General features: G+C 44.7%; 1 protein-coding gene across 2 annotated transcripts in view; it reads right to left on the reverse strand.

The window, feature by feature from the left end:
• ARHGAP42 (Rho GTPase activating protein 42) overlaps positions 1–26,327 on the reverse strand; it is a 234,145-nt gene extending 207,818 nt beyond the window's left edge. For both annotated transcript variants that reach the window (XM_084783140.1, XM_084783139.1), the window contains exon 1: positions 25,760–26,327. In XM_084783140.1, the coding sequence (XP_084639266.1) occupies positions 25,760–25,913 (154 nt within the window). In that variant the 5' untranslated portion in view covers positions 25,914–26,327. The remainder of the gene's footprint in view (positions 1–25,759) is intronic.
• Between the last annotated feature and the right edge of the window lie 215 nt (positions 26,328–26,542).

Here is a 26,542-nt window from a genome sequence, read left to right on the forward strand (position 1 = left end):
AAGGAAACCTACAGCCTTCGGTTAACAACAATCTATAAATATACCCACTCATTTTAACAACTGGACCCACCCAATGCAGCATGTGATCAGGAGAACTACAGGTGTATGAAGAGGAAGGGAGAAAGAGGCTACATGGAAAATGTAATACTGACTCAGCTTAGGAAAACCTTTTAAAAAGCTATACAACTATAGAACCTGAATTTGTATATAGTAGTTCATTGTAGTTGTAAAAGTTTTAAGTATTCTGAAAATGTTCACAGTAAAATATTGTCAGAGAAGAATAATTAAAGGTCTGTGTACTAGCCGGGCGTGGTGGCTCACACCTTTAATCCCAGCACTTGGGAGGCAGAGGCAGGCGGATCGCTGTGAGTTCGAGGCCAGCCTGGTCTACAAAGTGACTCCAGGACAGCCAAGGCTAACACAGAGAGACCTTATCTCAAAAAAAAAAAAAAAAAAAAAAAAAAAAGGTCTGTGTACTTATGGATTTTAAATTGTCAAAAGCTTGTGTTAAATAAACACAACCCACAGGGTGTGCTGGCACACACCTTTAATCCCAGCACTCGGGAGGCAGAGGCCAGCCTCGTCTACAAAGTGAATCTAGGACAGTCAAGGCTACACAGAGAAACCCTTTCCCAAAAAACCAAAAATAAAATAAACACAACCCATCAATAATAAGCTTTCGAGAAACAATACCATAAACAGCAAAGCCACATAAAGTTAATATTAGAAGTTCTTACTTTAAGTTTTTTCTCTTTTAATATATTTTTATTAATTCTTTAAGAATTTATTGTAGTCATACTAAGTATTGTGATAATATTTCCCCTTAGCCCCGCCTACCCACCCCAACTTCATGTCCTCTTTCTTTTGTTTTGGGGGTGGGGTTGTTGTTTTTTGTTTTTCCAAATTTCTCTGGGTAGCCTTGGCTGTCCTGGACTTGTTTTGTAGACCAGGCTGGCCTCAAACTCAGAGATAGGCCTGCTTCTGCCTCTGGCTGTGCCTCTGCCTCTCGGCGTGCTGGGATTACAAGTTTTGTATAACTCACTGAATGCAATTTGTGCTGTACCTGTAGGCTTGAGTGGAGAAATCCACTGGAGTGTAGTCAGCCCTCACTTAAAGATGCAGGCGCCCCTCCCCCACTGTCAATGCCAGCTCAGCTGTGGCAAGTCACTTTAAGTTCTGTGAAGGGTTTGTTTTGTCTTGTTTTTGTTTATCTTTTTCTAAACATTCCTTCAGATTTTGAATTTAACCGTGTTAGTTTTATAAAGCTGGAATTTTCCTCTTAGAGAGTTTGTATTCCCCATGAGAAAAATAGTTCTGTTATTACTAAAAATTATCATTATTGCATAAACAGTACTGAAACTGTTTGGAAACCTGAACAAAAATAATTATATTCCCACCATCATAACAGCCATCTGTGTGAATTCTCTTCCCACTTTTTCCCAGTGTTATTAAGAATAACTACTCAAAAACAACCTATCCATGGGATCTCCTCAGTTTCACCTAACATCTCCAGTTTACTTTAGGTGGTAAGAAAACATTCCATTTAATTTTGTTAGATCATATACAGTTTCTGAGAACCCAGGGGAAGCTTGAAAAATGGAACTAAGGAGTAACATATTGAAAATTTCCAATTCATCTACACAAAGCACTTTCCTGTGTGGACTGTCTGCCTACTGTGTGGTTTACCTGCTATACCAATGAGATCCCAGGTTAGAAAAACACAGACTATGCAGTCTGTCATAGCTGAAATACAAGGAGCCCACTTCTGCTCAGAACCCCAACATGCTCTATGTGGCTCCCACCTCCGAGACAATGATCTCTTGCTAAAGCAATGAAGGCTGAGGTTACATAGACTGGCTCCCGCAGCAGGCTCACTCAGGTACTGGGTACTGGGACTCAGACAACAGCAAGAATTTGGAAGGACAGTGCCTGGAACTGAGAAGTGATAAATAGCTTTGCTGATAAGCTTTCCAAGGGCTCCTCTCTGTGAATGTGAAATGGCTGCGGGGCTCTTTTATGCCTGATAACAGATTCAAGATGTGTAAAATCTGCAGGAGAGTGAGAGCTGGCAGAGGCAAATTTACCACCTATCACTGTGAACCCACAAGCATACACACACACACACACACACACACACACACACACACACACACACACACAGAGAGAGAGAGGGGGAGGGAGGGAGGGAGGAAGGAAGGGTGGGAGGGAGGGAGGAAGGGAGGGGGAGGCAGGCAGAGGCACAGAGAGAGACAGAAAGACAGAGAGAGAGAGAGAGAGAGAGAGAGAGAGAGAGAGAGAGAGATGGGGAGCAGAGTGACAGGACTGAGTATGCCGCAGAGATCTGAGCTCCTAGCATAACACAGGAAGACAACACAAGCAAAAGAAAGTGCCAGAATGTGACCCAGAGGAGGCCAGCTGTGGACTTCCACTAGACTTGATCTCTTACTTCTTCAGAATCTGTCTGTTTATTTGCCTCACATTTTCTGCTGTTGCCACAGAGACCAATCCTAAAAAATTATGACAGCCAAAACTTCCAACAGAGCATGAAGTGGGCACAGCCTTCAGGCACAGTCCTAACCTACACCAAATCTATATCTATGTGCAAAGCATTAATTCATGTGTAACTGTCTTCTGGCAACATTGCCCATGTCAAGTACTTCAGCTAAAAGGAAAGAGTATCTGGTGATGATGAAATAATTACAGAAAAAGAAAACACGTCATTTAGGCATTCTGTGAGATGTTTCTGGTCACCCCCAGCAAACACTGCTATTCTTGGTGTTTTAATCAGCCCATAGGTCTTTCCAGGGTCTTTTTAGTCATGTGTGTTTTCTTTGAAAGGTGATTTTTTTTTGTCTATAACTATGTTTAATAAGTCACATAAACGATGAACCGTCAAGAAGCTCTTCCCCTTTATATCCCCCATCTCAAATGCCAATCACTAAACAGTTTAAGCCTTAGTGACAAAGGGATCCACCCAGTGTAGACTCTACATAAAACACAGCTCCCACCATTTCACCCTGTGGGGCTCCCAGTGAGAACCACCCACTTAGGCTCATTTATTTGGCTATCCCCTGGTGAGAAGGTTGTAGAAAGTTTCAGAGGTACAGCAGTGATGGTGGACATAAGTCACTGGGGGCGGGTTTTAAGGTTTTATATCCTGGCCCTACTTCCTGTTCTTTCTCTGTTTCCTGCACGTGTGAAATGTGATCCCTTCTCAGTTTCCTGACTGCCTGGCAGGGCTCTGGGGCTTTTCTTCATTTCCTACTGGGCTGGATGTACTGTGCCCTCCCCCTGTCCCCGGCACTGAGTCTCTGAAGGCCTTTTCTCCTCTAAGTTGCTTTTTCACAGAACAGAAAATTGATGAATACACATGGATAAAATGTTTAATTTACATGACATTTTCTTCAACACAGGATTCCGTATTAGTTCACTTCCTGATTGTTTGCTTGTTTGATTATTGCTGATTGATTAAATAAACAGAATGAGCTCATTGGTGACAAAGCTATAATAAATAAGTGCAGGTTTATTAGAAGTGGCACGAAGCGGGGGAGAAGTGAGTGCTGGGGGTGGGAGGGCTAGAAAGGTGGGGAGAGAGAGAGAGAGAGAGAGAGAGAGAGAGAGAGAGAGAGAGGTGAGGAGAGAGGAAGAAAGGGTGAGGAGAGAGAAAGGGGCGGGGAGCGGAGAGGGAGAGACACAGACCCTGGAACCAAAATGTCTGGCTTATACAGTGAATCTCTGGAGAGGGGAAGCCCCGCCCCTAGGTAGCCAGCCACGCCCTGCAGCAGGACCTAACCTCTGCTTTTTGAGATAAGGATCTCCTGTACCCCAGGTGGCCTCCAAGTCTCTATACTGTCAAATCTTAAACTGTTGGTCTTCTTCTACACTAGCTCTGGGGTGCCAGCATACTTCTCAACAGTGCAGACCACACCACCTTTGCAAGTTAAGCAGCCTTCACTTCATCCAGGCTAGCCAACTCTAGTTTGCATGGTGAATGGAGAGAACACAGACAGAAAGAGGTGACAGATGAATGTAAAAAGTACTAAACACACATACACACCTTTCAACTCGTTACCACACATACACGTGTTCTCAAAACCAGTGAGATTTCATTAAACAATGTTTTTCTTCACACATTCAGTAAATTATCGCATCTTTTTTTTTCTATTTTCCCCTCACATTAATTCAACTTACTAAATTGACTTTGACAACCTTCTATGATCAATTTGAACTTGAAGCCCCTGGAACCCTTGACACAGGAGAGCTCAGGATGCCCAAAGCATCACTGAGGACAGTTCTTGTAAAGAGTAAAATCTGCACCAAGCTCCAGCTTCTCTTCTCCCTTCCCCCAACAGACCAGCATGGCTTCTCCATGGTTTCTGTCTTGACTCTGTTTTCTGTGCAGCGCAGCTGAAGATTGGTTAGCGGTATTTGTTAGGCAGCTGTTGCTTAGGCTGCTGATGCCCCGCCCCCTCTGTGAATACTCAATGCTGAGGCTTTAAGTACCAGTACCACAAGAGCCCATCCAAAAATGTTACCCAGGCCCTCCTTCAGGGCTGGGTTCTGAACAAATACTCTCTGCCTTTGCTTATTTTTTTCTTCCTCCATACAACACATCCATTACCAAAATAACCTTCAGACAATTTACAAGGAGGAGGGGGAGGAGAGGAGTACTTTTCTTCTTTCTTGCAGACCCATTTACAAAAATAAGTAAACAAACAAAGCAATCCACATTCATAAAAGTATTTGCTGAATTTCTGTCTTGTAGTACATTTAGCACAGACTTCAGTTTTACTTTCTAACAATATATTCCTCCTAAGGAAACATATTTTACCCCAAGGATATAAAACCACAAAAACACAACTCCAGTTCCACTTCAGAATCAACAACTGGTAACTTTGCTAAGCAGAAGTTCTTATCCGTTGCTGTCATACGTCCTGACTCCACAGTCTTCATTAACCGCTTTGCATTTGTTTCACACAGGACCCACTCACTTGTTTTATTTACTCATAATTAAATTCTGGTGTCTAATTACCAGAGGTTAAAGCATCCTGCACAATGAACCATAGACAGGTCTGCACTGCCTCTGTACTGGTGTTACATTGCTGGACAAGGCCCCTATTCAGAATGAAATGACCGCAGGGCACACCTGAACCTGGCATAGTTAAAGGCAGAAGCATCAGTGAAATCAGACGTGGGAGTTGGCTGTGTACTTTACACCAAATTTCAGTGACACTTGGGGTCCCCTCTTGTGGATCTCCCCTTGCCATTAGTTAGTCATATAGGTAATTCAGTTTCTTTCAATGCTCACCTCACACAGCCCTGCATGGACAGACCATCCTCCCAAACAACAGAGATGTCACTCTTCAAAGACAAGGGTCACTACAGTTGCTCTAGTGATGTCTCCAGCACCTAATCTCAGTGCTCATCTCATCTCTCTATTCTATAAGATTTAAAAAAAAAAAAAAAAAAAGGATGGTTGTCTCCAGACCTTCTGTAAGGTCCCCTAGAGGTGCAAGATGTCAGGCCTGGGTACACTTCCTGGGAAGCAAGCTCTAGTTTTCAGTCTTTGGGGAAATTAAATACCTTCCAGCCAAGTTCCTAGCCCCGGCAGAATATGCCAGAATGTAACTCTAGAGATACAGAAAGTTACTCTGAAAACAAAATATGCAAGGCACCTTTCTTATTCAGGGAAGGCGGGAAGGGGCCAGGGAACCTAAGATAAGATCTGGTCCCCAAGCCTCAAGCAGCCGCCCAGCACAGAAGCCTGTCTCTGCTTTGCATCTGAGACAGCCTGCAAACACTCCATCATCGGAGGATTCCTACCCCAAGGGCAGCTGGCTTCTCTGTGCTCCTCGACTGTGTGACATCACAGCAAAGCCAGGCCTGCTGTATACGGTTCTCACCCAGAAAACAGGAAACGAAGAGAAAGGGAGAGTCTCCCTCACAGGCACCGCCTTCCACTGTGTCTCTACTGTTCTCCTAGACTTACATATTCAAGCTTAGAAAGGCCGAAGCTCTGCACTCCGACCTTTCCTAACTGGAGACTACAGCTAAAACAATGTGCATAGTATGATTACTCTAAACCTAAACCTAAGTCTGGGATTAATGCAAATCTAAAAAGCCTTCCACATTGGAGAAGGGACCGGTGCGCAGTACAAGATGCCCCAAGACCAGGTTCTTAGCACAAAAAAGATCAATTTACCCAAGAGGGACAAAGGGCAGTGAATAAGAGGATGGACGGGCTAGGGAGAAGGGGAAAGGAGCAAGGGAGAGGGGTAAAGGGTGTGTGCCCTGGAGGGACAAAGGACACCTCCTCTGGACACTGAGGAGACAGATGTGGCCCGTAGGCAAAGGCAGATTTACAAATGGAAAGGGGGTGGGGGGGGGGCTCCATGTTAGAATGAGTATTTAATATTGATTGGGCACATTCATTAGGTGAGGCAACAGGGGCTTTTGATTGCTGGACCTCAGTACTTTGATAGCTGGACCTTGGTAGCAGGAGGAACTGGACAGCTTCAGGGAATAAAGTCCCTCTGCCTTGTTTTTATTTCCTGACAGAAGTGGAAGGAAAATGAAACCATCTTTTGAGTCTGGAAGACAGAGTGGGAATGGCTACTGTAGATGAAACTGAGGTCTCTGCACTAACACACACGCGCACGCTCGCACTTTTGCCTGACAGAAAAGTGAGCCTAACAGTTGAATTCACCGTTAGTCCTCTGAAATGGTCAGTAAAGTTTAGCAGAAGCAGGGCTATAAAAATCTCACCAACCATAATCTTTCTACCTCGGGCCACTTTAGAAACGACTTTACAGGTGTGTCGATTTTTAACAAATTGTTTCATCGTCTCAAGACCCATTGGGAAGATCTGCTAAAAAGATTCCATTCTCACAAAAACAGGTTTCCAGACATCTTTGCATCATTCTCCCCACTGTACTGACTCCTGATTTAAACAGCAGAAAGTAAGTCGGGATATGGAGACCATATTAGAAAACCATATCTGCTCAGAGGGCCAGACAAGGCCAAGTTCAAAAGTCTTGCCTTAATTTATTTATTTTTTTATGAAAAAAAAAAAGCAGAAGATACACTGTGGTATAATAATTCGGTTAGAAGAGATGATTGATAGATATGATGAAAATCAAGCCACATGAAAAACACAGGCCTGTGGATCTGCTAAGTAAACAGAACTCAGCGAAGTGTGGCACACAAAGGACAAAATAGCAGACAACAGCAGTCCTTCCAAGGGAACAATTTTTGCAGATCCTCTAAATAACTAATAAATAACTGATGTTTTATTATACCAAATTCCTCTTGGATAAATTCCTTAAAATATCCAAGCGATGGAGCCAGGTGTGGTGGCGCATGCCAGTAATCCCAGCACTTGGGCAGGCAGAGGCTGGGAGATCAGGCTACAGAGTGAGTCTAGGACAGCCAAGGCTACAGAGGTCTCTGTCTTGAAAACAATTTTTTCCAAGAGATATTCAACATAAATTAAAGAAAGAGCAAATTAACGTTCATCCCAGCACACGTGGGAGGTGATAAAAGCTTTAGAGGTCTAGTCACTGTAGGGTGCACTAAGGAACTATAGGGACCCTGCCCGCCCTTTCTCTGTCTCTCTGTTTTCCAGCTGTCAAGCACTAAACAGTTTCCTACACCATTTATTTACTCCCCACCTCAGTGGTCTATCCTGAGCCCCCAAAACATCAGAGCAATCATAAGGACTGACAACGTGAGCCAAAGACACACCTGTGAAGTCTGAGCCAAGGTTAGCGTTCTCGTCTGCTGACGTGATCTGCTGGCCAATAATGGTATAATAAGTGACCAGGCTTAACTGGAGTGTATCTATGTTGCAAAGACAGCTACCCCAAACCCAAGTTGTAAACTCAGAGGGAATTACAAGTTCCCCAGGGGCTGAGGACATGGTCCACGTCAAGGTCCACTTTCAAAGCAGCCAGGCGAAGCCAAGTCCTGAGAGGGAGTACAAGCCAGCTCCTGACCCCATAGACGTGCTCTCGCAGGTCAACTCTGATTCATCTGCCTGAGCAATGTCACCTCAAGGTAATAACGTGCTGTCTTCCTGTGAGGGATCTCCACAGACACTGGAATCCGTTCTAGACACTAAAACTTGCAAAATAAATTAAGCTCATGAAGTGCTCCGTGCCAGAGGTATATTCTCAACATGCTTACGACTCAAACTGACACTTCAGAAGAAGCCTCATTAGGGACACTAGGTATATTTTCATGGAACACCTGGGATAATTAATTGGCCCATAAAAACTGTATGCTTACCACAGCCAAATAAAACAGACCAGGCCTGGATATTTATTTTTAGGATTGCCTTGATGTTATTTCTAAAGAACTAAAAGCATTGCTCAGACAGAATTGGATAAATAGAAAAAGTCTATTGTATAGCCAGAAATTGGAGGTGGAAAGGCAAGAAGGCAAGGTACGTCAAGATTCAAAATGAAAGTTGCTAGCAAATAGTTTACAGAGAAACTTCCTATTTAGAGATCAAAGAGGAAAGACTGAAAGCTGTGTTTCTCCATGATTCTCCCAGACTGAGTCCCAGTTACATGCTAGAACTCTGAAGTTCATATGGCCCTCCTACACACACACACACACACGCGCGCGCGCAAATATATACACATGTGTGTACATATATACACACAAAAGACACGCATGTACAAGTATACACACATACTGTGATGATTAGTCCTGCCTGTTAAAATGTATACACATATAAAATGTTCATGTATAAACACACACAATGACTGTTAAACTATCTCACATGTATTTATTATTATTTTATGTATGTGGATGTTTTAACTGCATATGTGTGTGTGTGTATGTGTCTAGACTACAAGCATGTCAGATGCAAGTAAAGGCCAGAAGAAGGCATCAAATCCCCTGACATTGCAGTTGTAGATGACCATGAGCCTCCGTATGGATGCTGGGAATCGAACCCGGGTCCTCTTCAAGAACAGCAAGGGCTCTTGGCCATCTCTCTCCAGCCCCAATAACGCTAATCTTAATTACCAACTTACAGAACTTAGACTCAGTTAGAAACAAAGCTCTGGCATGTCTGTGAGTGTGTTGCCAAAGAAGTTTAATTGAAGTGAGTCACCTGTACGTAGGTAGCACCCTTCTACAGGTGTGGGTCCCCCAACATTATGAAAAGAGAAGCCGGCTGAGCAGCATCCATCAGGCTGGGTCCTGACTGTGGACACAACGTGGCTGGTTTCATGACACTCCTTCCTTCAATTGCTTTGTTGCATATTCTGTCGCAGCAATCGCGAGGGCATGCACACACACACACACACACACACACACACACACACACACACACACATGTGCACATATCAGAGAACTATAGTGCAAGGCTTTGACAGAAAGGTAATGAGCACTTTCCAACATGTGCCTCAGCCCCCCACTAGGTCTCCCTATCTTCTTACAAGGGAACAACACCAACTCCCACCCCTCACCCCCATATATCTACACACAGCATTTTTTTTAGATTATATGAGGTTTATTAAGTGAGCATGGGGAGGGGGGCAAAGGAAAGAAGAAGGGGTAACCCAGAGAGAGTAGAAGGGAAGGGAGTAAGGGCATAAGAGAGCCACACAGAATTTCTGTTCAGTACATTTCACTGTGTTTTTATGAGCATTTTTTTTTTGCCTCGTGTAATGACAATAACGAGTAAACAATTCTATACCTTACTTTTCCTCTCAAATTTAGATCACAAAACTTGTTTAATAGGTAAATAATAAATTTAGTAAATTTTAATAGCACTTGCTTGCCATTTTTAATAATTTTCAATTCTAAGTAAATAAAAGTACACAGATTGGGACCACTTCCTAAACTATACACAGGTCATTACAGCCAGTACACAGAGATGCTGTGGCTATTAAAATGGCTGAAAGCCCTGCCATCTATTTGGAGATTTATTTGTATTCTTTTTAAGTGTGTATGTGTGTGTGTGTGTGTGTCTGTCTGTCTGTCTGTGTATGTGGGTTTCTGCCTCACATGTGTGGTACACATGGAGGCCATAAGGCTACAGAACTGCTGGAGCGAGAGAGTTGCACGCAGTTGAAAGCCACCTGATGTGCGTACTGGGAACCGAACTGAGATCCTCTGAAACAAACAGCAGTTTGTTTCACTAAGCCACCTCTCCAGCCTAAACAACAACTTTTAAAAACCAATCATTTTGACACTACAGATTCCAAATATATACTAATGTTATTCATTCTGAAAAATGATGGTGAGAGAATGTTAAAAATCAGTCCTTTCAATAATTAAGCCTCTGCTGGGTGTGGTGGCTCACACCTTTAATCCAAGACAGCCAAGGATACACAGAGAAACCCTATCTTGAAAAACCAAAGATGATGATGATGATGATTGATGTTGTTGTTGTTGATGATGATGATGATGATGATGATGATGATGAAGTCTTTATGTTTCTATAAGAACAGAGAAAAATCTCTACAAAACCGAGCATAGGGCAGTCTGAGTGGAGGGGTTGCAGGTTGTGGTCTTGGTGTGTTCTGCATGAGGGCATATGCAGTGCATCCTATGTTGTTTGAGTGTTCAGAACCAAGGTGTGACATAAGGCAGGTGCTACCACCAACACCTCAGATTCACTAGGCTTTGGGTGAATAGGTATACGCACAGGCAAAACATTCAGACATAAAAAAATAAATGAATAAATCTTTTTTTAAAAACCACTATTTACTTAGGGGGAAAAAAGGGCTCTGCAGGGACTGAGGCCAGCTGATGGCCATATGAAAACCAGCAGCCTGAGTGCGGGAGCTAAGGAGGCTGTGAACGGCTGCAAAAGCTGTGGTTACGCCCCAGCACCCCAGCACCCCAGCACATCAGCGCTTCTTAAACTCCTCATCACTGCATGCACACCACAGGCTTCCTTCAAAAAAGACAGACAAGTGCAGGCCTTACAGAAGGAATTCTTCACAAGATGAAAGTCTTATTCAATCACATAGCGGATACATGATCCAATTTCCTTTTGGCGAACTCGAGCCAACTGCAGATGTTGCTTTACATAAAGTCAGCCTGCTCTGGTTCCCTTTACATTTCATATGTAGACTGTTTTAAATTATTTATAGGTAAAAAGCACCTTCAGTTTGTCGACTTTCAACGATAATAAGTACACCATCAAAAGATGTCCCAGTGCAATGAAAATATTTAATATAATGCTGTGAATATACTATGTACTATAATTTATTTATGCATATTGTATTTAAAATGTCTCCATTTTGACATGAAAGGTTAAATTAAAATGAAATAAAGTTTAGCATCATAGAAAAGCCTAGAAGAAATTATTTTTGGAGCCTTTTAATAGCAGTATTATTTTATCAAAATATGAGACAGGAGAGCTGACTATGGGTAATAAAAATATTCTAAAAATAGTGGAATGGAGGCACAACTCTAAGTATATAAAAAACAATCACTGAATTTTCAATAGAGGAAGCTTCATAGCAGTAAGTTATGCCTCAGGAAAACTATTTTTAAAAATGAATGTCATTTAAAGAACACAGCCCCTAAAATTAAAAATCAGTCCTTTGAGCTGGGTGTTGTGGCACATACCTTTACTCTTAGCTCTCAGAAGGCAGAAATAGGTGGATCTCTATGAGTTTGAGGACAGTCTAGTCTATATAAAAAGTTAGCCAAAGCTACGTAGTAAGACCTTATCCTTAAAAAAACAAAAACAAAACCAGAAACAGTCCACCAGCACTTGAAAGGCAGGGACAGGTGGATCACTGTGAGTTTGAGGCCAGCTTGGTCTACAAAGCGAGTCCAGGATAACCAGCACTATTACACAGAGAAAACCTGTCTCAAAAAAAAATTCTTCAAAATGGCAAAACAGCATTTTAACAACAAATCATAATCATTTGTACAATTTTACTTTTGTAGCAATGTCCCGTATGTCTGAGCCACTACACAATATTGTCATTGCTGAACAAAGTATTCTTTTATTATCCAGATGTGGTGACTCACTCCCAGCACTCAGGGAGTTCGAGGCCAGCCTGATCTACAGAGTGAGTTGCAGGACAGCCAAGACTACACAAGAGAAAGCCTGTCTCAAAACACAAAAACAAACAAACAAATTAAAGATTCCTTTTACTGAGGTGTGTGTGTGTGTGTGTGTTTGTGTGTGTGTGTGTGTGTATACGCACACGCTCATGTGTGCTATTTGTCCTTGAATGTAGGTATGCATATGTCACAGCACGCCATGTGTCAGTCAGAGATGATTTTGAGAAATTCATTCTCTCCTTACTCTGTGGATTCTGAGGACTGAGGTAAATTCATCAGACTTTCACCATCCCACTGGCCCAACAGAAGGGTCTCTAATCCTAATGTTAATTTCTTCCTTCCTTCCTTCCTTCCTTCTTTCCTTCCTTCCTTCCTTTCTTTCTTCCTTCCTTCCTTCCTTTCTTCCTTCCTTCTTTCCTGTTTGAGATACAGTTTCTTATATTCCAGGCTGTTCTCAAACTTACTATAAAGCCTTGAGCCTCTGATCTTCCTAGCTCCGTGTCCCAAGTACAGGCAAACAGGAATGTGTAGGAGGTGGGTCTGATGTATTTTGATGCTAATCTTGCCTAAGAGCCTAACCTGTTTGACCAATAAAAGGCCATCACACCTGAGCAGGGCAAATGGGATAGGTGTGACTAAAGTTCCCCAGCTGGGGGAGACAGAGAGAATCCTGGGAAGAGAGGAGACTGGAGGAGAGAGAGGAAGAAGGCAGGCCACCATGTGTTATGTGGAGGAGAAGCACATGGCCAGCAGCGTGGATGGAGGATTTCGCCCAGATGAAGACCATTAGCAAGTATATGGGATTATGAATAGAAGGTAGATTGACAGAAATTACTAGAAGCAGATGGCATGGGATTGGGACAGGGATCCCATACCTGCCCCACTATGGGAAGTAGTTTAGGGGATTAATATCTGCCCTGCCACAAATTAACTAAGGCTATTTTAAAACATAACAGGTGTCTGTATGATTGATTGCTAGCAGATTGGCAAATGCTACCATAATAATAATTATAGGCCTAATAATAAAGATTATTAGGCCATATTGGTAACTTAACCACAAGAGGCATGCACTACCACAACCAGTCTATGTGGTGCCTCGAACTGAATTGCCCCAGGCTTCCTGCATCCTGGGGAAGGCCTCCACCAACTGAGTCATATCCCCAGCATACAAATAACAATTTCCTAAAAAGCCTAATCTAATCTATCTCATTGCAGTCTGTAGTACTCTAGTTATTCGTCAATGATTTTTCTTCCCATAAGAGTTTTGGAATCAGTCCCACTATTAAGTGGTCTGATGACAACCACTGGCTTCAGCACCTCCAGAGATTAGATGGACACAATCTCCATAAATCTGGTCATGTAATAAACACATTCACTTCCTAGTATCAACGTTAGCTGGAGGGGAAGAGGTGAGAAAATTAACACTGAAGACAAGTGTCAATCATTGCATGAGACGTTCTGCAAAGTCAAGGATCTAGTAAAGGCCTGGAGAGACAGCTCAGCAGTTAGGAGCCCTAGCTGCTTCTCCCAAGGACCCAGGTTCAATTCCCAACATCCAAAAGGTGGTTGACAACCATCTGATCCTTCTCCTGGCCTCTGATGGCAACAGACATTTTCACATGCAGTGCTCAGACACTTATGCAGGCAAAATACCCATGCGCATTATATAAATTTAAAAATGTTTAAATATATCAAATACAAAGAAATAGGCATGTGAAATGGATGTTATTAACTACTCCAGAGTTGACAAAGTCACCAGAGAAGCACGGGATATGCCCACAGCTACAAATGACAGGTGTGGGCCTGGGAAGGCACTTCACTCACTCCAAAGCCCAGTCTCTTTTTATTAAACTCATCATCCTGTTAACGCTGCATCTTCTGTGCACCTACCAAGGGCGAAGATGTTCTGATGATCAGAGATGACACGCTATTATCCCTGAATCCCTGTGAGTGACATTGCTAAGCTCACCTGAAAAGCAAGCAGTCCCTGAATCTTTTTTATTGTTCATTTATTTATTTATTCACTTTACACCCCAGTCGTAGCACCCTCCCTCCTCTCCTCCCAGTCCCACCTCCTTTCTCTCTCCCTTATTCCTCAGAAAAGGAGAGCCCCCCCAAACCCACCCCAGCTCATGAAGTCTCATCAGCACTGAGTCTGTCCTCTTTGCCTGCGGCCTAGCAAGGCAGTCTCATCAGGGGGAAGTCAACAAAAAACAGGCAATAGAGTCCACGTCAGAGGCAACCCTTGCTCTCCTTACTAAGAAACCTACCATGAGCTGCCCATGGCTACATTTATGTAGAGGACCTAGGTCCAGTCCATGCATGGTCCTTGCTTGGTGCTTCGGACTCCACAGGCCTCTCTGGGCCCTAGTTAGTTGGCCGTGTTGGTCTTCTTAGGGAGCTCTTGTCACCTCTAGGTCCTTTTATACTTCCCCCCAACTTTTCCACTTGAGTTCCTATGTTTTGCCCAGTGTTTGGCTGTGAGTCTCAGTACCTGTTTCAAACCACTGCTGGGTGGAGTCTCTGAGGACAACTCTGACAGGCTCCTGTCTGCAAGCATATACTCTTATCATTAATAGTCAGGGGTTGGCTCTCTTCCATTGGGCGTGACTCGGGTTGGGCCAGGCATTGGTTGGACATTCCCTCAATCTCTGCTCTATCCATTCTATCTTTATCCCTGCATAACGGGGTAAGTTTAGGATGAAAGTTTTTGTAGATGGGTTGGTGTTCTTCTCCCTCACCTAGTAGTCTCATCTAGTTAGAAGGTGTCCTTTTCAGTTTCCATGGCCCCTGCAATTCAGATGACTTGGGTAAACTAGGTTACCTTGAGCTAGCATACACCCTGACTGAAGTTCAAAGCACAGTCTCAAGCAGAGGCAACTTGAAGCTACAACTTGAAGCCGCCCTGTGAAGAGATCACCTAATGGCTAAAATCTCCTAGTTTCACCTTCCTGTAAGTGGTTGTGTCATAAAATATGACTCAGCCAGCCACAAACAGCCACAAAACTGTAATGTAAGGAATGAAGGGATTACCAGGAGCCAGGAATGGTGGCTCGCGCATGTAACAACAGTACTCATGAGGCTAAACAGGAAGGATTGCCCTGAATTTGATACTAGCCTGGACTACCTAGTGAATTCAAGGTCATTATATGAGCTATATAGTAATATCTTGTTTAAATAGAGAGATAAATAGAGTAGAATAGAGATAGATACATAGACAGATAAATAGAAGAATCTAGATTAAATAGACGGCAAATAGATGATGGATAGATAGTGAGTATTGAGAAGAAAAGAAAAGTACCCAACATGGTCTCAACTTGACCATCTGAGACAAAATTCATCAGCCATCTGGACCTTTCCTGATTTTCCTCCATCATGATATATTATATATTCTCTTTCTTTACCCCCTAAAGCACATCTCTTCACATGCTGCCTCCAAGGGCTAGACATCCTGCTCATCAACCCACGTTCTCTCATGCCTGATCATCCTTTGAAATCAAACCCACAACTATATACAAAAACAGTGGCCATTCAACCATCCCCTCATGGTGGCTTTGATGTCTCTCCCTTGGGTCATGCCTTTGCTCAATCTTCACACTGAGCCACAGCCATCTTCCTCTCTGATTCCAAACTCAGTGTCTTTTCCCCATCAATTCCTGCTCTTGCCTAGCCCATGACACCCTACCCATTTTATCGCTGCCTTCTCCCACTAATAACTACCAGCATGACCTCAAAAGGCAATATCAGCCAGGCATGATGGTATACACCCTTTATCCCAGCTAATTCCAGCACTTGGAGGGCAGAAACTAGAGGATTTCTGAGTTCAAGGAGAGGCTGGACTACAGAATGAGTTCTTGGACAACCAGGGCTACACAGAGAAACTATCTCAAACAAAGTCACCATCATTCACAGTCCATCTGTGACTCTCATACACACCTGGAAAAGTTATTTTCTAAGCCACCATCTTACCTTCATACAGTAACCTATGTGGGAAAAACTCCTTTCATCTGTAGGTCATCTCATCATGGCCCATGAAGTGTAGAGAAACTGCTCACCTAGCTCCTTGAGAAGTGCAAGGTGTGATCATCACTTAAAATCACTAATGAGATACTCTCAAGAAAATTAAACAAATCAGATAAGCAAAGTGCATTAAAATGTTATGATTTCCCATGACTTAAAATACTCTTAATATCTGATCTAAAAGTTAAAATTGAAAAAAAAAATCTAAAGTAGAAGGATCCAGAAGGTCCTAGAAGCCTACAAGTAGAACATTATGATAGGCAGATTTGGGCACAGGGGTCCCGCTCAAACTAAGGCACCAGCCAAGGACAATACAGGCGGTAAACCTTAAACCCCTACCCAGATCTAGACAATGGACAGAACACTCTCCACAGTAGAGTGGAGAGTGGGATATAACTTTCTCACGTACTCTGGTGCCTCACCTTTGACCATGTCCCCTGGAGGGGGAGACCCGGTGGCACTCAGAGGAAGGACAGCAGGTTACCAAGAAGAGACTGGATACCCTATGAACATATACAGGGGGAGGTAATCCCCCTCAGGAACAGTCATAGGGGAGGGGAATAAGGGGAAAATGGGAGGGAGGGAAGAATGGGAGGATACAAGGGATGGGATAACCATTGAGATGTAACAAGAATAAATTAATAAAGGAGAAAAAAATGAAAAAAAAATCTATCATCCTCAAACTGTTCAACTGTGTTCATAAGACGCATGGTTCTTGTCCCTCCTAGCACATCCATTATAATCTAAAATGTCATTTCTACTCAGGGATGCAAAACATATAAAATCAGGCCTTATTTTCTAGTAGGCATTCATACCTCTGCAAAAAGGAAAAAAAATTGAAAAAACAAACAAACAAAAACAAAAATCCCAGCCCCATGAGCAGCCTGTTTGAGTCTTACTGCTGCACAGATGACATGTCCTAAATCAACACATGCTCTTTACACACTGCTGTGTGTATAGGTTCCACCATAACTCTGGTTTCAGTGTTCTCACAGGATATTATTTGCTTTCCAAACAAGATCCAGCTTAATAGCCCAGGATAGCCTGAATTCACAATCCCCTTTCCTGAGGATGCCAGTCTGTTTTTAATGTACTACCACAGCAAGTTTTGATAACTGGATTCTGGACAGTGAAGTCAGATGCTGTAAGTAAGAGTGTTCTAGTTAGCCACATTCAATTAGATGTATCCTGGAAATAGCTCAACTAAAGTTTAAATCTCAGCGTGGGAGATTGCTCCGCAGATGGAGGTTCTTGCTGTGTAACCCTGGCAGCCTACTGTCTGTCCCTGGGTCCCAGGTAAATGAAGGAGAGAATCAACTCCACAAAGTTATCCTCCGGTCTCCACACATGGCATAGGAGGGCACACACATGCACACAAAACATCATCATCATCATCATCGTTATTATTTTACTTTATGTTCACCTGGCCAAATACATAATGTAACTCTTCTTCTTCATTGTCCTCCTCCTCCTCCTCCTCCTCCTCCTCCTCCTCCTCCTCCTTCTTCTTCTTCTTCTTCTTCTTCGAAACAGGGTCTCACATACTTCAGGTTGGCATCAAACTCACTAAGTAGCCAAGGAATACCTTAAACTCCTGATCTTCCTGTCTCAGCATCTCAATTGTTGGAACTACCACAAATAATTCCATTCAGTGACTGTCCTACTATCATGTCACCCCCTTTCCGTTGTTTCGGGGCAGGGGCTACTAGAATGAACCAGTTTTATGTTTTATGTGAGTTGCAAGATTGTACAGAAGCCAGCCATCATAACTCAGAGCTTGGCTGGTATGAAAGATGAAGGTGGAGTTCCCTGACCTACCTGACCAGGTACTTGGCAGTGGTCCACTGGGACACACTGTGAGGATCATTAGATTCAGGGCAGATGTTGGGCAGGCCCAAGGAAAGGGAAAAACTGGCAGAGCTGTAAGCAGACTATGTCGGGTGCAGGTGGGGACATGAGACACGTCAGTGCCTGGAAGCTAAGATGGGCAGAACTGAGATTCAAGCAGCACACATGGCTGATGCTGTAGTCAGAGTTCTGCCAAGATACCAGATTCATGAAAGAAATTCAAGTGTCACTTCTGTTCTCCCTTTCCTATCCATCCATCATAAGCATTTCAGTGTTGCATAATATTTACTCGATGCAGTGTGATGTTCCTTTCCCCCTCCCCTGGGTTTTCCAGACAAGGTTTCTCTGTGCAGCTTTGGCTGTCCTGAACTCGCTTTGTAGACCAGGCTGGCCTAGAACTCACAGGGATCCTCCTGTGTCTGCCTCCCGAGTGTTGAGATTAAAAGGTCTGTGCCACCATGCCCAGCTATATTCCAATTTCTTAAATCTCCTATTTCTACTTAGGAATCTTGGAGGCGGAAAGATTAGCACTTTCCACATAAATGCATAAACTTTAATAGCCTTATACTTGTCACCACAACAGTAGTAAATGTAAACTTGTTTCCTTTCATGTTACATAACCCTAAACATCACCTTTAGCCCAATTAACACTGCAGTCTTAGAAACAATGATGGTTGGAAGAGTGTTTCTGACAGCAGCTTTTTAGTGACTCAGAGTTAAATGGTTCCTGAATGTTCTGCACTCTCAGAACTCCCTTGCCCTAGTGACTGGAGGCCCTGCATGCAGTAGTTACTGCTAAGGTCTTCTTCCTACACACACACACACACACACACACACACACACACACACACACACACACACACACACACACACACGGTTCTTCTGTGCAACTGCAACCCATTTTTCTGACCTTCCTACCCAGAAGAATGCCTCAGTGAGCACCTGCTGCAAAGGAAATCAGGAGAAACAGGCGCCCTTCCAGAGAGCCCACTGAGCTCCTGTAGAACATGCAACAAGCCAGGCTGGCTCAGCTCCACTCCGATGAGCACATGGCACCCATGGAAATTAGCACAGGTACAGTTGCCTTCCAGAGGAAGAAGTCCGCAAAACGACCTGAAAGAACCACAGTCTGAATCCAGCTCCTACAATTAATTACAGCTCCTTGGAGAGGCGTCTGCTCATTTGCCTCGGCTTCTGAGCACCGTAAGGAACAGACGAATGGCTGCAGTAATTACACATCCACAATTTTGACTCGGCCACCCAGTCCAACAAGCAAAACCACCTCCATGGAATACACAGCACATAAGCAGTGCTGCAGACAGCTAAAGACAGTCCAAACACAAGTTCAGTACCAGGATCAGCCTCAGGTAACACTTGCCAGGAGTCTGCTAATGAATGCCCTTATGAACAGGAGGAAACATGGAAGGCCTCTCAAATGTTCTAAACTTTCCTTTCCTCTCTTTACTTAAGTCTTTCCCTGCACCTCCAAAACTTCTGAATGCAAAGCTAGTCCCGAGGACACCAAGAAGAGACGGGCTTAGAAAAGGTCCGTGTGCAGAACAAAGCTGAGTTTGAGAAACGAATGGGAGGCAGGGTACACAATCTTTCCTGCCACAGTTCTTTGTGTGACCGTTGTTGTTTTAGATGGGTCTCATGTAGCCCAGGATGGCCTCCAAGTTGCTGCATAGACAAGTTATCAAGTCAAGCCATGGAGTCCTTCCTCACCATCCTGCCTGCCCTTCCCAAGCGCTGGGATGCCGGGTGCAAGCCCTTGTACCAGCTTCCTTTCTAAGATAATCCGGGCTGTTTTCTGACACTGGGTTTTCTTGGACCTTTAACACCTGCCCCATTCCAGATCCTAAATGCCTGGGCAGCAGTGAACTTCACACTGGGGGCTGCGTCTGAGAGGGGAGATACCTACATAGAACTGCACTAGGCATAATCTACAGCATCAGCATATGCCCTGCCCCAACCACTGGAATAAGTGCCAGGCTGCTTCTTGGGGCTATGGGTTACTAGTGTCAGAAGCCTCAGCCTCTAGAAGACAGGCGATATGTTCAGTGAGTGACAGGAGCCTTTGAGGGAAGGCCGCCCTCAGGCACCAGCACCAAGGAGTCCCCACAGGGAAAAGCATCAACAAAGGCCACCAGGTGCTCTCAGCAGTCCCTGTGAGAGGGAAATGAGCTTCAGCAAAGAAACAGCCTTAGGCCAATTAACAAAAAGAATCGACGACATCTGTGTTGGCTTTTCAATACGGTGTACATTAAAATTTTAAGCTCGCTTGCTTTTACAATAGTATGAACGTAATATGCAGAAATAGCTTCACATTTACATAGTGCCCTAAATTGCATTGTTGGGATTCACAACATGAGTAAAAGTAACTTGGGAAGGAGAGGATTTTGTGGGTTTATATGACCGGGTCACATTTGTCACTGAGGAAAGCGAGGGAAGACACTGAAGCAAAACCATGAAGAAGCACTGCTTACTAGCTCCGCCTCACACCTACCTTTCCTACAGCTCTGAGTAATGACTGTCCACAGTGGGCTGGGCCCTCATCCATCAATTAGCCAATCAAGACATCTCTACAGGCCACACCTGTGGAGACAAACCCTCAACTGAGGCTCCCCCTTCCCAGTCTGGGCAAACTGGCAACCAGCATTAGCCATCACACATGTATGTAATAATCATAATAAATAGTTGAATGTATGTGAGACTCCACTATAGTTAGTCCTTTTCAAAGAACCCCCAAGCATGCAGGTTTGGGAAGCTCTTAACAGCAAACAAAATAGCCAGCATAAGCTACTGAGAAGAAAGCTAGAATAGAGAAAGGCTGGCCCTGATGCTGCAGGGATGAACGCTGCAGGGATGAACACTAATGGAGCTCTATCACCAGGTCTGCCTATCATCTTATTTCAGTATCCACAGGGATGGGTCCAAGACATCCAGAGCCACCGAAATCCAAGAATATAGCCTGTGTAAAGGGCATAGTATCTGTGTAGCACCCACACACAGCTCACCCACACTGCTTCATCTCTGGACCACTTCCAGTCCCTACTGCAGTGACCTGTTGCACTATATTGCTTTGGGGAAATGACGTGGCGGTTAGAAGGAGAATGGTCCCCATACACTCCTATGTTTGAACGTTAGGTCCCCCACTGAATTGGGAATTGTCCGGGAAGATATGGGAGGTGTAGCCTTGTTAGAAGAGGTGTGCCACTAAGGGCTGGCTTTGAGGTTCCAAATTCCCCCTCCTGCAGACCAGGATGTAAAGCTCTTGCCTACTGCTCCAGCATCATGCCTTTCTTCTTCCTGCCATTGTGACCATGGACTAATCCCCTGAAACTGTATGCCAGCCCTCAGGTAAATGCTTCCTTTCGTAAGAGTTGCCTTGGATATGGTGTCTCTTCACAGCAATGGGAAAAAAATGACCAAGAAAATGATAAATAATAAAGAAAGTGTGTAAACAGTTTTCTCTGTCTCTTTTGATCCCTCCCACCCCAGCTGTATACACAGCAAGCCTACAGATATAGAAAGCTGCATGTATTTGGATTATTGCCTGATTGATTTTCATTGACAAAAACTGGGCAGGGACACTGGCTTGCGCAGTAACCACTTTCCATGTATGCATGACCAACAGAGTTCCATCACAGAACCTGCATAAAAACAAAAACAAAGCCCAAAGCTGGGCAAGTTAAAGGTGGCCCACGCCTGTAATCCATCACTCAGGGAGGCAGAGACAGGCAGATTTTTGTGAGTTCAAGGACAGCCTGGTCTACAAGGTGAGTCCAGGATAGCAAAAGCTACACAGAAAAAAATCCTGTGTCAAATGAAAAAGAAAGAAAGACAGAAAAGAGAAAGAAGAAAAATTCCTGGGCATGCTGCTGTGTCTGTTCAGTCACAACACTGGGAAGACAGAAACAGGAGGATGAATTCCCCCTGGTGAATTCCAGTGAGTGAGAGCCCCTGACTTTAAAAAGCATGCATCTCTTTCCTTTACAGTTAGAACAGTTGAGATTGCACACTTGTTTTCAATTCCATTCTCTCTCTACAGCCACCCACTTCTCTTTCTGCAGAGTTTACTTAATTTTTTTCCCTCTCATGGATCCTTTAAACTCAAAGTATAGACAAAAAAAATAATAATATGCGGTATGAGAGAATAATTCTTAAATATTTCATCACATGTGATTCTTAAGAAAAAATAAGTAAAAGTCTTTAAGACTTAAGCTGGGAGTGGTGGTGCACGCCTTTAATCCCAACACTCAGGGAGGCAGAGGCACGTGGATCCCTGTGAGTTCAAGGCCAGCCTGGTCTACAAATCTAGTCCAGGACAGCCAAAGCTATGCAGAGAAACTCTGTCTCAGAAAAAAAAAAGTCTTTAAGACTGAAACCTGATAAAAGAATAAAGTTCACCTAGCGTAATATTTGATAAGGGTGGAGATTTTGAGTCACACAGGGTGAACCACACTTGAGTCACTGTTATCAAGAACATTATCAACTATCACTTATAGACACAAGGTGTGTGATGGAATAAACAGATAATCACAGCAAGATCTGTAGCTGCTTGACAGCTATCATACTAGAAATTTGAACGCAAATCAAGACCAACATTCTAAGCCATCATCCTTTTCCTCAGAGTGGGTACAAAACTGGAATGCCATAATTCAGTCTGGAAAATGTTAGGTATCGTGTGTGTGTGTGTGTGTGTGTGTGTGTGTGTGTGTGTGTGTGTGTGTAATCATGTTAGCCTGTCAGGCCAACAACAACTCTGGAAACTGATGCCAAGAAGATCAATCAAGTTGAGGTGTTTGAGCTGGGCAACACAGTGAGACCTCATCTCAAAAAATTAAGAGAGAGAGAGAGCGAGAGAGTGCACCAGCTGCTCTTCCAGACAGCCTGAGGACCCACATGGAGTTTCACAACTGCCTATAACTTCAGTCCCAGGGAGCCCGACACCTTCTTGTGGCCTTTGTAGGTAATAAGTCCACATGGGCACACACATGCTAGCAGGCCAACACTCTTACACATAGGATGAAGTTTGCATCTGATTCAGTTCAGTAAATCAGTACAATGCTGTGACCCCAGAACTCAGGAAGCTGAAGCTACTGGGTTTTGAGTTCAAGGCCAGGCTCAGCCAAATACAAAGAAACATCAACAACAACAAAAAGTCCACAAGATATAACTATCTGTAGCCTGTGGGGGAAGGAGAAAAGTGACTTAGTTGGGTTACTTGGGTCAAGGGACATGTGTAGTTTTATTGAGACAGACATGCACATATAAACCAAAGGAATGCATGCAGAATGTGTGTAGGGTGACGTGCCAATAGACCCAGGATTCGAGGTAGAATCAGGAAAATAGAGAGTGCAAGGGCAGCCTGGGCTACAAAAGGCTTTGCCTCAAACAAACAAATACAAGGATGCATGCACATACATTCACTACATTATTAAGAATAAAAACCAGACAGGATGTCATTAGTTAAACAAGGTTATCTTAGAAAATTGTTATTAGTGAAACAACAAATTTAATTTTAAAGTCCTGAAATGAACCATGGATATAACTATTAAAACTACTAATTGAAGACCTCCTCAGATTGGTAGTCAGGAGGGTCAGACTGGAGGAGCAGGGCTCTCTCAGTGGGCCTGGGAACGCACCAAGCCAACTTCAAAACCTTCCAACAGGGTAGTCTTATCCTACATCCTCGGAGGGCAGGCATCCAGCAGCTAGCCCAGCCTGGAGTCCCCTCCACTGCCAAGAGTGTATTGGTGAGCAAAAAGCAGGACCCCCACCCCAGTGCCGTCAAGGATCCCCATTTCACAGCTGACACTGGGGTACGTGTGTGTGTGTGTGTGTGTGTGTGTGTGTGTGTGTGTGTGTTGGCATTCAGTTGTGATCAGATGAAGTCTCCTTCCCCCACAGGCTCCAGAGAATGAGCCCAGGGTGTCAGGCTTGCCTGCTAGGCACGGACAAGGACGTTTACTCACCGAGCCATCTAACCAGTCCTAAGAATTTTTTTTTCGTAATAAATAAAGCATTTCTTCCGCAATGAACAAGAGTAATAGCTGTGTGTTAGGTACAGTAATACCCTGTCATCAGAAAGCCATCTGGGAAGTTTATATATCCAAGGGCATAAGGCCGAATTGACAAGGCAGGGTCTCAGTGTGTGCAGCCTAGGGCCAGCCCACAGGCTGCTTTCATCCTAGGGTAGCTGGCGATGCAGAGCAGTGTGTTTTCAGGTGAGAATATCAAGAGGTTGGGCATTCCTGGTACCCACCAGGACATGACACTCTCAACACTTCCCTCGTATGTTTGCCAGAGCAGCCCTGAAACACACGATCTTTATAAAGCTTGACTGAAGAATCCCAACGAAGTGTGTAACATCACCAGTGAAATAACATACAAGTCAGGAAATATTTTCAAATGTGTGAAACACCAAGTGCAGAGCACCTGACAGCCGCAGCGTGAGTCAGCCTGGCATGGCACAGGGAAAAGCGGTGGCCTCTGGGAGGGGTAGCCTGCTCCCTCGGTTCAGTAAGGTTCTGAGACTCAACCACGACTTCAAACCAGATACAGAGTTCCCATTGTGTGGACCACAGCTCAAAGAACTGCAAAGAAGCCGGAGCTTCACAAACCAGAGTAAATAATCATTATCATAGCGGTCTCAAATCCCAATTAATTGACAATGGGCACTCCACCTGTGCAATTACAGCACACACACACCCCGTTTTTTTGTTTGTTTGTTTTTTTTTTTGGTTTTTTTTTTTTTTTTTTTTTGGTCCTGCGGCTTCTCCGCCCACTGTTCAACCAGAGGTCAAAGAGCAAAGTGTTTCACCTCAGAATACACAAGTGGATTCTGGGGAAGGCAACGGTTAAGCTTCAGCGTGTGGTGGTTCCTTTGGTTCTCGGCATGAGAAAGTTTGAGTTGAGAAAATCTTAAATTGTAATAATTAATCAAAAGGGGGAAATTCTGGAGAAGAAAAGAGGGAAAACTATACTGCCGGGAGGAGTGTGGGGAAGGAGGCAGGGTCGAGCTACTCACATCTATGAGAGGTTTGATTGAACTCTCTCACCTATGACCAGCACCACACACGGCACACAGGGCGCACAGGCCAAAGTTTAATATGCACAGAAAACTCGAGTTTAAAAAATCCACTGTTACCACTACCGTATCTAAACAGCTTACCAGCCGCCAAACTGCAACGACTATTTTTTTAAAAGTCAAATCAATGACGAGTCACTGTTGTATGAAATTATTTTTCTAAAATATTACTCAGTTCGCTAGCTTCACTTTAAGTCCGAAAACCCTGATTGCACTTCTCCCCAGGAGGAGTTTTGTTTGTTTGTTTGGTTCGTTGGTTTTGTTTCTTTTGAAACAGGGTCGCACTCTGTTGCCCTGGCTAACGCGACCTTTCTTTTGTAACTCAGGAAGCCTCAAAGTCTTTGCTTTCCTCCTGCCTCCGCCTCCCCAGAGCAGGGATTACAGGCGCGCGCGCGCCAACCATGCCCGCCTGGCTCTCTCCAGGACTTTTAAAAGAAAATCAAAACGATAAAAATAAAATAAATAAATAAATAAAACAACCAGGCACCGAAACTTTAGACAAACAAAAGTGAAAATCCCCAACACGTTTTTCAGCGACGAGCCTCAAAAATTGACTGTGAAGGGCTGTTTGGGGGAACTTTTGCTTTCCCGGGGTTGCCAGGGAAGTAAATCGGAACAGACTTTGTTGGCCACCAGCAGGGGAGCCCTTCAGCTTTTGTCCCCAATCCATTCAAACAAAAGAAGCTCGGTCCGGGGCTTCCCAACCAGGGTCCCGCACCCTAAGGGGCCTTGCACACCCAGGGGCCCGTCACTCACTCCTCAGCGCCCCGATGAGCAGAGAGCCGTCCTTCAGCAGCTCTTTGATGAACTTGTTGGTTCTCTCCAGCTCGATCTCGTGACATTGCAGTCGCTCCCTGAAATCCGGACTGTCCAAGTACGAATCGCTGAACTCCAGAGTGGGCAGCCCCATGGCCCAGGCGCGGTGGCCGCTAGCTGCGGCGGGTGAAGGGGGAGACACTGCGAACGCCGGGGAGCGCTGGGGAGCGCGGAGGACCGGGCCCCGCGCGCCGGGCTCAGTGCAGCTGCCCCGAGGCCGGGCGGAGGCTCAGAGCGCTGTCACCGGAGCTCATCGTCGCTCGTTCGCACCGTGGGGGTGGCGAGGCTACGGGCCGCACCGCAGAGCTCAGTCTCCCGGCAGCGCCACTCGCGGGCCGTGGGGGGTGGCGGGGGGGTGGGTGGAACAGTGAAGCTCACTTAGTCGGCGGCGCCCCGCGGCGACTCCGGCCCGCAGGGAAACCCGCCCCCTGTGCCGAGCGCACGCGGGCCGGGCTGCAGCTCTCGGGCCGACCCTCCTCCGCGCTCCCCGCCCCTCGCTGTCCCCGCCCGGTCCCCGCCCGGTCCCCGCCGTGCGCACTATGCTCCCTGCACCCAGCACTGCTCCGTAGCACTGTTCCCAGCGTGACGGGTTCCCCTCCTGGCCCACTGTGAGCATTGCGCCGCCCGGAGCGTCCCAAACAATCTCCAGCCCCTAGCGTCCCTCTCAGGCACACGCGGAGAGACGCCCACGTGAACTCTGGCTAAAGTTAGTGTCCTCAATGC

Source organism: Acomys minous (assembly GCF_964271855.1).
Source record: "Acomys minous genome assembly, chromosome: 5".
Taxonomy (NCBI): domain Eukaryota; kingdom Metazoa; phylum Chordata; class Mammalia; order Rodentia; family Muridae; genus Acomys; species Acomys minous.